This window comes from Diorhabda sublineata, chromosome 1 (genome assembly GCF_026230105.1).
Source record: "Diorhabda sublineata isolate icDioSubl1.1 chromosome 1, icDioSubl1.1, whole genome shotgun sequence".
Lineage (NCBI taxonomy): Eukaryota > Metazoa > Arthropoda > Insecta > Coleoptera > Chrysomelidae > Diorhabda > Diorhabda sublineata.
Window position 1 is genome coordinate 16,929,943 of NC_079474.1, and position 15,121 is coordinate 16,945,063.

The following is a 15,121-nucleotide window of genomic DNA, read 5'->3' on the forward strand; positions in this document are numbered from 1 at the left end:
CGAAGTTGTGGTATCAGTGAGGAAAATAAAATACTCCAAGGGTCAATATCGTGATGAAGAAGACACGAAAACCACTTGAACAGATTTTACTTGCTCTCCTGGTACTGGTACGAAGCTTTTTGAGGTTCGGAGTCTTATAAGAAAGCAAAAAAAAACAACGGTTGAACATTATTTTCTTTATTAAAAACTATACATCAAGACACATTAACATAAATAATCCAACCAGAAACCGAAAACTACGATACCAAAAGCGTTAAACTCTATGGGTATTCCCTAGAAACCCCAAAGAGACAAACGGCTGCTAAGTGGTGGGGAAAAGCGAAGGCGAATGCGTGCGCGATTATCAATTTCACACCGCGAACGCACAATTTCAAACTGCGTGTGAATTTGACGACCGGACACGTTCAGGATTTCTACCGTGAACAACTGACAACATTTTGATATCGGTAATATCAAAAAGAACATATCAACAACCACTCGGTGAGTTAGTAATATTTTGACATCCATAGGTTTATGAAGTAACTTCATTGAAGTTACAAAGTGATTTAGGTAAATAAAACGAATTGGTAAAAAAAAATAACTGTAATTATTCACATAAATCGAATACAGTCTTAATCCTCCTTTTTGCTACCGACCGTCTTTTTTTTCGAGAACAATTTTTTTATCAACAACTTTATAATATAATAAATAGAGAAAATAACGGCAAAATAGAAAGCATATACATCCAACATATAAAACTGGAACCAATAAAGATTCAAATAATTAACTCTAAGATGATGGGCTCCTTTGTGTCGAATAACGTATTCTATCCAATAAACTGCTTCTTCTAAAGGTGTCTTCGGTCTATCGTGGTACAATTCTCGACGAAACTTCGCGTTTTCTGCATATCTGTTACAAAAATAAATAAAAAATGGAAAGATATTAACCTGTTACCTTAATGAACACACTGTCTACACCACTACTCATATTACACTGTCTGACGCACGTTTCGATAACCAAATTATCATCTTCAGAGACTGAATAAACGCTTTATTTTGTAATAGTGTAATTATGAATATTGATGTGGTGCTAAAAGTAAACAGTGTGTTGAGTATGAATATTAACAACGTTTCCAAAAATTCCAATTTAGCCTCTTTCCCTAATTAAACTTAAAAAAGATACGGAAGAAGCAGAACTAATGGGGGGTTATACGTTTTGATTACCGAGGGTAAAATTGAATATTTTTGACATATGAAATTCAACTAAGTGAAAATGTCAGAATATAAATTATACTAAATAAACTTCGTAGTTACCCGGTGCATAAAAAAAAACAACACTATAATTTGGAGTTTTTGGAGTCGCCGAATCCATTTGTCGAAAATTAGTTTTTCCGATTTTACCAATAATTAGATTTGTAAATAAGAAAATAACTTTACTCAGAGTTATCGGCCGATCATGAAAACCTAACATAAACTATAGTAAGCCTAACCTAATCGAAGCCAAAGTAAACCTAACCTTATCGAAGCTAAAGTAAACCTAACCTAATCGATTTCAAATTAAACCGAATCTAAACTAAGCTAAAGTAAGCCGTCCTAAACCAAGCTAAAGTAAACCCAACCAATTCGAAGCTAAAGTAAACCTAACATAATTGAAGCTAAAATAAACCTAACCAAATCAAAGTAAACCTAACCTAATCGAAGCTAGAGTGAACCGAAACACAGAAAATGGATCCGAACCGACATTTCCAAATTCGAATGTAAATAAAAGTTAAATAAATAAAAATCGTGGGTTCTCCATTCAACCAAACCTCTATCTCCTAAAAATAGGCGTTCACGGATTGGAATCTTTCATTTATTTCAAATATCCAGTTCAAAAATCAATCGAATAAAACCGGAAGTAATAATTTTCCCTATCCGGAACATCGATAAATGGATGCTATAATTTCGAAAACGCTGAAATAACGTGTTTTCATTATTATCCGCGAATTGTAGTTGTTATAAACAGTGTCAAATTTGTATCATTTATCATTGGTAACCAGAAAACGTGTTTACAATAATCCAGAAGAATGGAAGACAGTTATCTGGGAGTTCAAGATTCTTCAAGGACAGTAGCTCCGATTGGATGAATGGATTTAACAAAAAAATGTACATGAAATACTTGAATCGCTGGTAATTAGACGGGTACACAGGCAAACGCCGTGTATAGCGGGTGGCTACATCTATTGACTAACCAATGAATTAGGTTTTAGATGTTTCCGTTATTGTCACAGTATAATTAACGATTATTATGTCTATTTGCCATCGATTCGTCACGTGTCTTAAGCCGTTTTTTACAATATTTTATTGGTATGGTGTCAATATGGTATCAATTTTTTGACATGTCTTCTCGACTATACCCTGTACATTATACAGTGTTATTGTATTTCCTCCACCCCAAAATGAAATTCGACATTTTTTACCCATAAATATTTTGAATTTATGCTAAAATCAACTTGTATTAAAATGATAATTTGAAGCAATAAGGTTAGAATACTCGTGATTAATTTGAGTGTAGAAAATTTGACATTTAGCTATTATTTAGAAATAATATGGTAAATATACCAATTTTTTACAAATAAAAAACAAAAAGAAACTTAAAATTAATGTGGCGGAACAATTATTAAATAAAAACCACGTTTATCGATGAGAACGAGAAAATACTCGTGAAGCCGGTCCTGTTCTAATACGTTATCTAAGCTAAAACTTTGCGTATACACTAAGTACGTCTTTTCAAAGATCTGTATATCTTTTATTTATATAGAGAAAATTTTTGTTTGTTTACGGCATTCTAGAGATTTCGAGAATTCGAAATATCCAGAAAGTGTTTTTAATATATAAAGCGAGATTTTAGCAGCCGCGAGTCCACGAGTTATCGGTATAGAACGTACAAGTACTCACTTTTTATTACTCAATACTTCCTCGATAGCAGCACTTATACTTTCTTCGTCAAGTTTAGCGAAATTTACAGTAGTCGACATGCCCATGGATTCTATTAATCTACTATTCAAAATCTGATCACCGACGACTGGTATAGCTACGGCCGGTACTCCATGATAAATAGTTTCGATGGTACTTAAAAAACCTCCGTGCGTAATGAAAAGCTTAGTTTTCGGATGTGCTAAAACAGAAATCATCTGTCCCTTATCTCAATCGAAGAAAGCCCCTTTCTCCTCAATTTTCATTTCAACGGTGATAATTAAACTGATAAAATTTGGACACACACATAGCTGTTCCCTGTTGTATAACTCGGCACTTGCTTAGAAAGTGCGGGGTGTTCTCTTGTATGAACACCTACTACTGTGGCCACTTAAATCCAAGTTGCCACCTTAATTTTCAATCCTCAGCCATGTCTACTTCTCCAACAAGTATCCTTACATCTTCACCCACTTGATCATACCATCTTGGTCTTGGTTTACCCTTCCGGTTGACCTCTCCAGCCTCAACTACCTAATTCTTCTACTTTTTATCTCTCCATTCTCCATGAAAATCTAGGGAGAGATATTTGGAGCGTAAAAAGCACTCAAGGCATCGGTGACTTTCCCAGGTAAATGAAACCAATAATATTGTATGGGACCTTGATCATAGATCATACATTTTTTTTTTGGTTTGCGATGTTACTTTCTGGCAAAAAAACAACCAATTATTAAACTCTTGTCTTGATAAAATGTGCTAGGGAAAATAGTACGAAATTCTTCAATAATTCTCTGTTTTAAAACGTCAATACTGTTAGGAGTTATAGATTAACTTTAGATTTAAGGTATCCCCACAGAAAAAAATTTCAAAGTGTTAGATAGTGACCGAACTGGCCATTCTATTAGACCGTGTAGTCCAATCCATCTACGGGGATCACCATCTTGTTGGAACGTTTTTTCCAAGTTACCGAGGAGTAGTCTAATATTCATGACAACCACGATCACGAGCTGGTACATTGTAACAGTTAGTTATAGGTATGAAAATCACGAGTTGGCGTTTAAATTACTTGGAGACGTCACCGATTTTCACGCTCCAAATTTCATCTGTCTAATTATCATCGTTGAAACGTTGAAATAGAGGGGGGAGGGTGAACAAAGCTATTATTTTATCGATTTGTGTCGTTTTTACCTAATATATCAGATTGAGGAAAACGTTTCCGAATAATCACATTTGGAGGTTTTCCGACCGTTATATCTTCCTCCAATTTCCACAAGATCGTCTCTTTTCTTTTAGAAAATGCCTTGAACAAATCATCTTTCAATTGTTTGGGGAAATTAGCGCTTTTCATATTTGTTCCCATACTGAAAAGTATAACGCCGTGTTTAGATTTATCGAAGATTTCTTTCAAATCGTCCGGCAATTCCTTCGGAGGTCTGATGTGGAAACCACCTATATCCACCATACTAGGTACTGAGCTGGTCGCGGTGTTAATCGTAGGATGGGCGTTCATCAAAAACAAAGACGTATTGTACTGTATCTTGTATAAATCCAAATCTTTGGAGATGTATTTGCGGACCAGCTCCGCTTGTTCGGGATAGAGAATGAATTGTCGGTTCAAATAAAAAGCCACGCTGAATAAAGTATTGAGACACCTTTGTAAGAAGCTCATTTCGTGCACGTAACCCAAAACCATCTCCGTATTAATGGAAGGTAAACTCGGATTCCCGATGAAATGATTGAGGAAAGTATTCGCAGGAAATATTGAAAATACGACGAGGTGCGTGTTAAAATGCGCGGCTATAGCTTTGATTGCTTCGAAAGTAAATTGAGGAACGATGACACAATCGAATTTATCTTTCGATTTGAGAATTTTTTGTAGTTTTGGATCGTTGAATGCCGCTTCGGATACAACTGAACCGAAGCGATTGAACATCTTCAAAGCGGTTAGAGGAGTCTTCATCTTTTTGTCGTCAATTTGTGTTACTTCTTGGAGCATCGCTAAAACAATTAAAAGAGATAGAGACGAGAGGTAAAAAGAAAAAAACGGATATAATGGTAGCAAAAAAAGTTTTGGGTGAGCTTAATAGACGTACGTCGGCCATTTGGCTGATGATCTGGTTCACCAGGTTACAAAAAAACAGCAGAAAATCTGCAATACAGACGATTGGAGAGGTGGGGTTTGGTAACGGTTTGCACCTGATGACAATGAGAGAATTACCGATGTTATTTTCTGAGAGTAATTCGTAGGCTTTTGCTAGAAGCTGAAGCAGAGGATAAGGAAGTTATCTTTTGGGTTTAGACGAAAGGAATTGCCTAATCGTGAACCAAGGGGTGAAAATAGTGTCTTTAGAATTTTTTTATTCGATGATACAAATCACGATTTCGTGGTAGAAGTCTTTAGCTCATGGTTATTGGGATGTTTAAGACGATAGTTTATTTTTACTGAGAATTTTAAGTCAGTCTATATTTTCAGCACCAATCTGAGAATTGGGTCAAGAGCTTTTAGAATTGAACGTTGATGCAATTAATGCGATATCGTCCCCTCATAAATGGACCGTCAGAGAAGTGGATATTTAAGAATCAATTTTGATACCAGTGAGATGTGAATATATCAAGTGTTAGACTCGATAGAAATGTTACCGGACGGAGTTATGGTTACGACGAGAAAATTGGTGATGGGGTTGTGTTTCCAATCGGAATTGGAAATTTTGTAGTTTTATTGTGATCAGTACGGAATTCCCATATTCTGTTTTTGATCAAGCGTTCAAAGACTTTATCCAGGACGGGGAGGTAAGTTTCAGTCTTGTAGAGTCTTTGCCGAGTTTGGGAATGAGAACGTGCTGGCGTTGGCTGATTTCCAACATCGAGGAAAGTGAGAAAGTCAAGCAGGGGTTGAATAAGTGCAGGAAAAGTTGTCTGTCTAGAAATTTCTTTCCGTTCTTTTCCCGGCTCAGCAGATCAGTACTGTCTGGGATAACGCCGTGGTCTCTTCTGTATGTTTTTATTTACCAGCGCTGTAACATACAGCTGTTGAATTTTGTTTTCTACTTGGTTAAGATGCTGCTGAAACTGTTTTAATTTTGAAAACAGCCATCAAAATTGATGCCATGGGAAAAACTAGAATGAACGAATGACCTTGTTGACGCCTAGTTATTTTGAAGCTCTGTTTAGAATATTTGGGAATGCAAATGGTTGCTGCGAAGCTTGTTATTCGTGGTCCGAATGACAATCCGAAAGAAGATTGAGCTTCAAAAGTACTCAAACTGATTTTCAGATTTTCTGTCAAATGGCATTACTGGTGATAAGTCATGGTGCTATGGTTAGAATCCAGAATTAAAGACAACGTCAATCAAACCTTTGATTTGGAAGTATTAAAACAAATTGTGGAACAGTTAACATCAAGAAAGGTTTATGTGGCAGACAGAAAAAAGGTTTTTCCAACACTATAAGCAGCCATCTATGTTAAAAACTGTTTGGGTAAAGATGCAAGGCCTGACTGGTGACTTCTATTCACGAAAAAAAGGCGTAAAAGGGCACCAATTCCGCAACATTAAAAAGTTCGAGAAAAAAAAAACAAGGAAGGAATTGTCGGCCATAAATTGTATGTTTAAAAATCTTTGTATAAATCTCAAAATAGTATCATGACTTACTTTGTTGATCTGCTAAAGCTTTGTCAAGGATAATTTGTCTATAAGAACCGTTCTTTGGTAAGTTTTTATCTTCAAATACAGTCAACATGGTAACGTCATGACCGTGTTCAGCTATACCTTTCATCAACTCCGTTCCCATATAAAAATGGCTCGGAGAAATGAACGGAAATATTCCCAAAACCTGTAACAGTAAACAAGAAAAAGATTCAATTAAATTCCTTGCACTTTACACTACGTTCATGGCATATCTGGCCAAAACACATAATTTCCTTCAAGATATTTTTTCTTCTAGATCTAACACACTCTTTTACGTATATTTTGGCAGTTACAGAATTTTCAAAAGGACAAATGTATGCTGAATAACGATACCAAAACTTTCGAGTTGAATTTTTTTACTTTTGAAATATAGCTTGTTACGATTTTTATGGAAAAATTGGTTAAAACTTTTTAAATACCTCGTAAATCACATTATGATCCTATATTATCGTAGTGGGGATGTCAAAATAAGCACTGAACTTTATCTTAATCAATCACCCTGTATTAACAATGAACGCATCGTGGATGATTATATATCTGATGAAACGTTGTGCCAAAATTTCTTATAAATAGCAATATCTTTGAGTAGGCATACATTTTTTTTGGGAAAGATGCCAAAGCACCGACATACTTTTTCTTGAGAAGTTACGAAACAAAAAAAAAACAAAATTTTTACTGCGAATGTGAGAAAAACTAGAAAATTCCTCACCTAAATTTAATGATGACGCTTGAAGATGGTCGTCCACCTGGATGGGATATTGAGGTTATAAGGAAACCAGTAGAAGATTTTATCTGAACAATTTATATATAGAAAATCAGTTGTTGGACAAAGGACAATTATCAGAAGTCGTTTTGAACTGAAATGTGATATTATGAAGGTTTAGTGTACCTCGAAATTATCCCATATGGTTGACCTATCAATGCCGAGTTATATAGTGGATATGTACGAGGTTTAATCAGATAAATATCCATGTTTAGTTAACCAGTTGTAACAGGACAATGCTAAACCACATACTGCGAAAATTACGCTGAATAAAAGGACTTAGGCCAGACCTCGCACCGTCAGATTATTAATTATTCAGGTCCATGGCGAAATTGTTGCTTTTTTGCATCTAAGTCCAAAGAATTGTTTTATCGAGATCTCAAAGCCCTTGCTCAAAGTTGAGTTAATACTGAGACTATACATAATATAGTTACGCATTTTCCCGAACTTCTTTCTCAATAAAACATAAATCCTTCCACTTCCGATTTTCAAATTACCTTTTTTTTGGAGAAATCCTAGTCACCATTCTTTTATAATCTCCTAACAGTTAATTCAGTCCGCTATTCTTGGCACACGTTTTAGGAAAAACCAATACACTTAAACGAGCCCAAGCGAGACGATTTGTATTCAAGAGAAGTTGATTTTGTCTCGGGACAACGAAGCGACCAGATCTCCGAGGAGCTATCTAGCTCCTAGAGATTCGGCACGCGCAACAAAATTTAGTTTTGTTTGGTATTTATAATAGTAAGTTTAAGTACTCGATTCTAAGACTACTATTAATCGACATCATTAATGTGACACCCTCTATAGTTATATTTGACCGGGGGGATTTATTGACCATTCCAGTACGACGTTTTCAGATATTTTGTGCTCATTTAAGTTTGCCCCATGGAGGTTAATCACCATCTATAGTATTATGATAGACAAGAATGTTCAGGTTGAAATGATATAATGATAGATTCTTGATTTTCAAAATTGCAAATTTGAAAAAAAAAACATTGCGAACTGTCACTGGCAATAGTCGAAATCAAACTAAATATTTGATCTAATGTCAATAATCAGCTGGATTTTTCTTAACTCGCGTATTATTGTCTAATATTCTCTATTTTTGTCATTGGAATGGGTCTTATATGGGCTTCTTTACAACTCGCCCTGGTATATCACTTTAACGATCGTAAATTATTTGCCTTTTGTTTATAATAAACTTTAACCTCACTTTTAAACGCTTTTAATAATCATTAAAACGAGAATTATACAACATTTTTCACTTTCCTCGTATACTAAAATGTTATCAGATCAATGTTTCGATTATTTTTTGTAGTAATAATGGAAATTTCCATAGGAATAGGTATTATATGTGGTTCTTTAAAACTTAACCTGGTATATCATTTAAACAATCAGAATATTTAAATACTTTTTATTTATACAATATAAAACATAACTTTGATGCTTAATATCATCCATCGTTGTATTATTGATTTTAATTTCTTAATTTAATCGTCCATATTGTTTATAATTAATTTTAACCTCACTTTTAAATACTTTCGATAATCATTAAAAACGAAAGTTTTACAACATTTTTCACTTTTCTCGTATACTAATATGTTATTCAGATCAATGTTCGGATTATTTTTTGTAGTAATAATGGAAATTTCCATAAGAATAGGTATATGTGGTTCTTTAAAACTTAACCTGGTATATAACTTAACGATTGGGATATTTAGATACTTTCTTATTTATACAATATAAAGCATAACTTTGATGCTTAATATCATCCATCATTTTAATTGTATTATTGATTTTAATTTCGTAATTTATTCGTCTATTGTTTATAATTGACTTTAACCTCACTTTTAAATACTTTCGATAATCATTAAAAACGAAAGTTTTACAACATTTTTCACTTTCCTCGTATACTAATATGTTATCAGATCAATGTTTGGATTTTTTTTATAGTAATAATGGAAATTTCCATGTTATAATTTGAGATTTGTAAAATTAATTCGAAGGACGCGTTACATAACCTCGTATTTTTATCTTCGTTTTTCATAAGATTATTATTTATTCGAGATATTTATGATACTTTGCTGAACAACGTACAGTATCACATTTCAAATAACAACTCTACTACCGTTCCTAATCTAAATGACCTTATTGACACTCAAATTAATGCCGGTTTATTTATCTTTTGTTGTTTGTGCCAGTTTAGAACATTAAGAACCCAATAAGCGCGTTAATTATATATGTATTGCATTACGTAGTTATTTATAGATATAATCACCTACTTTGAATCATAATTAACGAAAACAACTCTTTTATATTACAAGGAGAGTCAGTAATTTAAAAAAAATGTAGTAGTTCAAATAGTAAGTATTTTGTGATTAATATTTTCATTTGTAATTTCTCGCCCTAAAGCTCAGTAACTAGCGATTTCAACACCGATCCAACCGGAACATAAAAATCGACCACGAAGAAATCCGAATCTACCATAGAAGTCAGGGAAGAGGAAGGACTTCAATTTCCGTTTAGTTACAGTCACATAAACAAGGCGGCGTTGCCAAACTGACAAACTCACTCCCAATTATTGGCATTGACATTTTGTATTGCATGCCTTAATCGTCAAGGTGATTATGTAGAGAAAAAATATTGTACCTTACTTTTGATAATAAACTCTTTTTTGTATATTCACACGTCTTTTCTTTACAATCCATTGTAAATAAAACAACTCTCGTATATAGTATATATCTAATTCTTTAGAGAGACCCAAAAAATATTGACAATAGAAAATCAGTATGTTGCACAAAATTTTTTTTCAAAACTTACTGAATGGAAGAATTTTTTTTAGATGACGGACGTTACAAATTTTCAATTTCAAAAATCGATCATTAAAACGCAATTTCAATAACTGGATCAACGGAAAACTCCCAATAATTCTAAATGTTTTTCATCTTTATTACTTTATATTTTTTTATCTTTATTGATATGAAAGAAATCTTCAAAAATTTTTCCAGTATTAATTATCTATTTTTATTAATAAATTCCCTTAAACCTGCTTAAAATTAACAATTGGAGGGTTTTAGAAAAAGGAATTAATCATTTTATTAAAAGCTTGATGTAATTAACCAACAATGAATCTATGACCTTCCTTGTTCTTAACTGTGCCATTCAACATCGACACAATATTCAAAATTTTTAGCAATAGGGCTCATCGAATAGTAGTAGTAGTGCTCAACAGACTGAATTGGCTATTGAAATTACTTCAATCTACTTTTTTATCGTACCTCGTAACTTCATACAAAAATAGAAGAAATTAAATTTTTACAAAAAGTTTCTAGTTTAAATCAATTATGCGTATCATTACAGCCACTGCTCGATTAAAAGTAGCACTGTTTTCTCGAAATACAATCGATTTATGATCGATACATTAGTAGTTCAAAATTTGAGTATAAGAAATTTAATTGGAATGTTGACGTGAGAGAAGTCTTGGAATTTTCTAGCGATTTTTGGAATTATTGATGTTACTGAACTGTTATTAACATTCTATATTGATCTAAACTATTTAATAGTGAAATTAATCAATTCTGATACTAAAACTAACCTTATTCGCAACACCTGATTGAGTGAATATAATCGATTAATATTACAATCGATTTAAAAATGACGAAAAATCAGTAGATCGAATATCGAGAAACAAAAAAACACTATTTTAGCAATGTAACTCTCTTTTTGAATTAATACCAGCGATATAATTGGAATTTTCTAGCGATTTTTGGAATTATTGACGAGAAGTCTTTCAAAAATTCTAAATCAAAACTAAAATCAATCCATGGCTATATTGAAGATAACTATATTCACATCGCCTGAATAAGTGAATATAAGGTACTGAAAAATTAGTAGATCGAATTTTAAAAATAAAAAAATGATATTTTAGCAATGAAACTGAGTTTTAATGAATATCAACGAAAAATTTCTTCTTGAACTATTAGAATGATCTAACAAATAGAATAATGGGAAAAGTTTAATAAAAACATAGAAAAACAAAAAATTGTATGATTTATAGGTTCAAAGCATGTAAATTAATGCTACAAGATACAACTATGCTAACTTTATTATTGACTCAACAAGAAAAACTTTAAATTTATCTGATTTTGTATCTAATTTTTCTTTAAAGAACATCCTCCATCCATGGGACATGCCGTATGTAATAAGAGAAGCTCTCAAAACTATATTAACTGATATTTCATTAAAACATTAAAATGTCGATAATTTCTACGATCTATACAAATTCTAATATTTCTAGTCAGTTTGTATATAATTTTAAACTGATTTTCACAAGTAGAAAAGTTTTATTACAAATGATCTTTTATATAATACTGAAAGACTCACCTTGTAACTTCCGACATCTTTGACACAAAATCCAATTAAAAGTACGTTTAAAACAATGAAACTTCTCATAAACATAGTACACAAATGTTAATTATAACAGTTTTAAAAATACAATGATATTTGTTACACCTGAAAAGTATTCATCTGCTAACAAAAGCTGTATCGGATCTGATGGATGGTTACGTCCATGCACGACCGTTTCTCGTCTACGGCTCTTTCGCCATTTTTAATAACGCGAAAACATCAGCGCACTAGCCGAACTTTTCGAATTATTCTACTTTTTAGATACATAGATAAAATAGATGTTTGAATAGTACATTTCGACCAGAGATTAATTAGAGAATTAATTGAACAGTTTTGACATAACTGATCTTAAATAAAAATCGAATAAGTCTGTACTTATCGTTTAACGCCGTCTATTCAGTGCCATTAAAAATATTTATTGATGAAAATAGTACAAAGAATTAGAATTCTTTAAAGCAACACCGCCCACGACACAATTTCGTTGGTTTTAATGGTCGAAAAGCGTACTCGAGGGGTCATCATCTTCTACTTTTTTCCTACCTTCTCAGAAAGCAAAATTTGAAACCGTATCGTTGATTGCCGATTTCTCCGGCATTCTTAATATCCCTCTCCTCCAAACGTGCGCACGCAGAACGTCTCACGTCCGCACGTTCGCTGTTACTTTCAGAATAGACCCTGTATGATGAAAAAAATTATTTTGCAGTTACAATAAATGATTAATCGTTTCAGGGATACAGCACTATCTAGTTAATATTTCCTTAACTTTTCTTCTGTTTCAATTTTTACACGAAAATTAAATTAAATTGATTAATACGAGATATTCTTGAGGTCGTCATGGAAATTATAAATATATGATTATTGAAATTTTGACTGGAGATATTATAAATCTGATTTATGGTTCAATTCATTAATTAAAAAGAATTTAATAATAAAGCTATCTTAAGTCATAACAACATTCATAATATTGTTTGGATATCTCTTATTTTCGACTTTTTTTTTTATAATTTATAACATTTTTTATTGACATTGGAAAGAAATAAGTTTGATAAAAGAATGCACGGGCGTAGCCAGGAATTAGTTTGGGGGAGGGTGTGTTTGAAGTAAATTAAACAACAAGAATATACTTACATGGAAATTAAAATTCATTGGAAAAATTAGGGGCCAGCAGCCGTCCAGAAACTTCCAAACCATTTCTACCGATGTCTGGCAAATAATCGAGAAACAACGCAAAGTTTTCATACAATACACAATAGTTCGGCTACTCGACAAGAGATGGCGTTACAGCGCACAACGCCCACTAGTTCGACAGTAACTGCGTCTACTTCTCGTGAAAAGATGGCGCTAGGCGTTACGATATAATATTCAAATGTAATTCTTATATTATCGGTATATTAGGTAATATTTTGCTTATTTCGTTTGGGTTTGAACTTCTAAAACCCTCTCCTTGGCTACGCCCGTGGAAAAACGTTTTGAAAATCCCTGTGTAAACTTTTTTGGATACGCTGATGGTGTAATTGCAAATCTATCGGATAATTAAGTATGGATCAATTCCATTTTTGATCAAAACTCGTAGGAAAATAACAGGGAGAGAAACGTAGCGGAAATAGTAGGAATAATAAATAAAAAATAAATAGGTGCAGTACTGTTTACTTTTTAATGTGGTTATTAAAAATATTTCCTCAATTTTTCGATACTATTACGTAATATCGTATTACATCAAGGTCAAGTGTTACTTGTTTATATATTGCGAATGATTATTATGACATCATAAATTGATACATTCAAAAATATCAATCAGATAACTTCGTCATGTAATTGCTTTGCTTAAAGGTCGATTCGATTTATTTTAATGTCTTCCTTTTTATTTTTCCTATTCTAAATAGACAGAATTTTATACAGAGTGTCTTATAGTAACGTCGGTTTCCATTATGTGAAAAGTCCTACGCCTCAATTTGAACATGAACTACAATAGGGTCTATATTTAGCGTTTTTTTTTTCAAAATTTGAACGTCTATTCAAGAAAACCACGTACAATAATATTATTCAAAGTATTGCCCGTCTGAAGCTACGACCTTTTACCATTTTTATGGCAATTTGTGGATCCCATGTCAAAAGAAATGCGCCGGCTTGGCAGTCAAGAATGAATCAAGCCAATTTTTGATATCTTGCTCTGATGTGAACCGTTCTGCATCGACCGGAATAAATGGTAGTCAGTAAAGCTTCTATACACTGTTTTCCGGAATAGCAGCGTGGGGCCGAGCGTTGTCATGATGGAAAATTATTGCTTCGTGTCTGGTCGCATATACCGGGCGTTTTTCGGCTATTGCTCTCTTCAAACGGATTAATAATTGTGTTCGGTAGCGTCTCCATTGATGATTTCACCAGGATTTAACAGCTCATAATACTGCACACCCTTCTGATCCCACCAAATAGGGAGCATTATCTTGGCGCCTTGGATATTCAGTTTTGTCTTTGAATTGGCCGGATTTCACATATTTTTTGCGCTCGTGGTTGTCGTAATGGATCCATTTTTCATCACCAGTAACAATCCGATGTAAAAATGACGTTCCAGCAGCATTTTGGACATGCAAAACCTCCTTTCGACGTCTCTCGGCTTGAGTTAATGTTGAACCCAATTTCCTTGCTTTTGAATAAATCCAGCTGCTTTTAAACGTTTTGAAATGGCTGCTTGAGTGATACCCAAAGATTCTGCGAGCTTTTCTTGTGTTTGGCAACAATCTTCATAGAGTAATGCTTCCGGTTCTTCATCTACAAACTTTTTTTGGCTTCCCAGGACGTTCATCGACTTCCAAGCCAAAATCACCACTTTTAAATCGTGCAAACCACTTTTGGCCCGTTCGCTCAGCTAGTGTATGTTCACCATAAACTTCCACCGAAATGCAATGACTTTCGGCAGCATTTTTCTTCATATTAAAGTAATGAAGAAGAACTTCCCGCAAAAACAATTTTTCAGAAACAAAGTTTGATATATTTGAGTGAAAAAAAATTAATGTTATTAAAAAATTATTATTATAAATCGCAAATATAAATTGATGATAATTTGAATATAAACACGGGTGAGAAAATCTGTTTCTATTGGTTACTGCGGTTGTGACGTAGAAAGTAAGTAAATTCAGGACAGTGTCGCCTTTCTGTTGTTGTGAAAGAAGGTAATTAGTTGTTTAGTGTGATTTGTGTTTTTGTAAGTGTTTCAAAGACTAGTCTAATTGAAATTATAACGAAATAGGATTTATCGAAGCAAGATCGGACAATCTACCTAAGATAGATTTGCTAATAATCAATTGTTTACTTCAGCTAAAATACGTGGAGTA

The 15,121-nt window shown here is 33.3% G+C and overlaps 1 protein-coding gene across 2 annotated transcripts; it reads right to left on the minus strand.

Annotated features, from left to right (window-relative positions):
* Nucleotides 1–161: 161 nt before the first annotated feature.
* On the minus strand, nucleotides 162–13,005 carry LOC130445472 (UDP-glycosyltransferase UGT5-like). 2 transcript variants are annotated; one of them, XM_056781105.1, is made up of 6 exons: nucleotides 12,918–13,005; nucleotides 11,766–12,464; nucleotides 6,581–6,761; nucleotides 4,119–4,928; nucleotides 2,916–3,135; nucleotides 162–888 (listed from the first exon to the last, which is right to left on the minus strand). In XM_056781105.1, the coding sequence occupies exons 2-6, from the start codon at nucleotides 11,838–11,840 to the stop codon at nucleotides 612–614; spliced, it is 1,563 nt and encodes a 520-aa protein (XP_056637083.1). In that variant the 5' UTR covers nucleotides 11,841–12,464; nucleotides 12,918–13,005; the 3' UTR covers nucleotides 162–611. The 2 variants fall into 2 exon arrangements, with proteins under 2 accessions (XP_056637083.1, XP_056637091.1); XM_056781113.1 differs by lacking the exons at nucleotides 11,766–12,464; nucleotides 12,918–13,005 and adding an exon at nucleotides 7,036–7,143 and having other exon boundaries at nucleotides 584–888.
* Nucleotides 13,006–15,121: the final 2,116 nt, after the last annotated feature.

Coding starts and splice junctions, on each gene's coding strand:
- LOC130445472 (XM_056781105.1), bottom strand. CDS start 11,840: ATGTTTATGAGAAGTTTCATTGTTTTAAACGTACTTTTAATTGGATTT. Junction 4,929..6,580: donor AGCTTTAGCAGATCAACAAA/GTAAGTCATGAT, acceptor TAATTGTTTTAG/CGATGCTCCAAGAAGTAACA. Junction 889..2,915: donor GAAGTATTGAGTAATAAAAA/GTGAGTACTTGT, acceptor TTTTTGTAACAG/ATATGCAGAAAACGCGAAGT.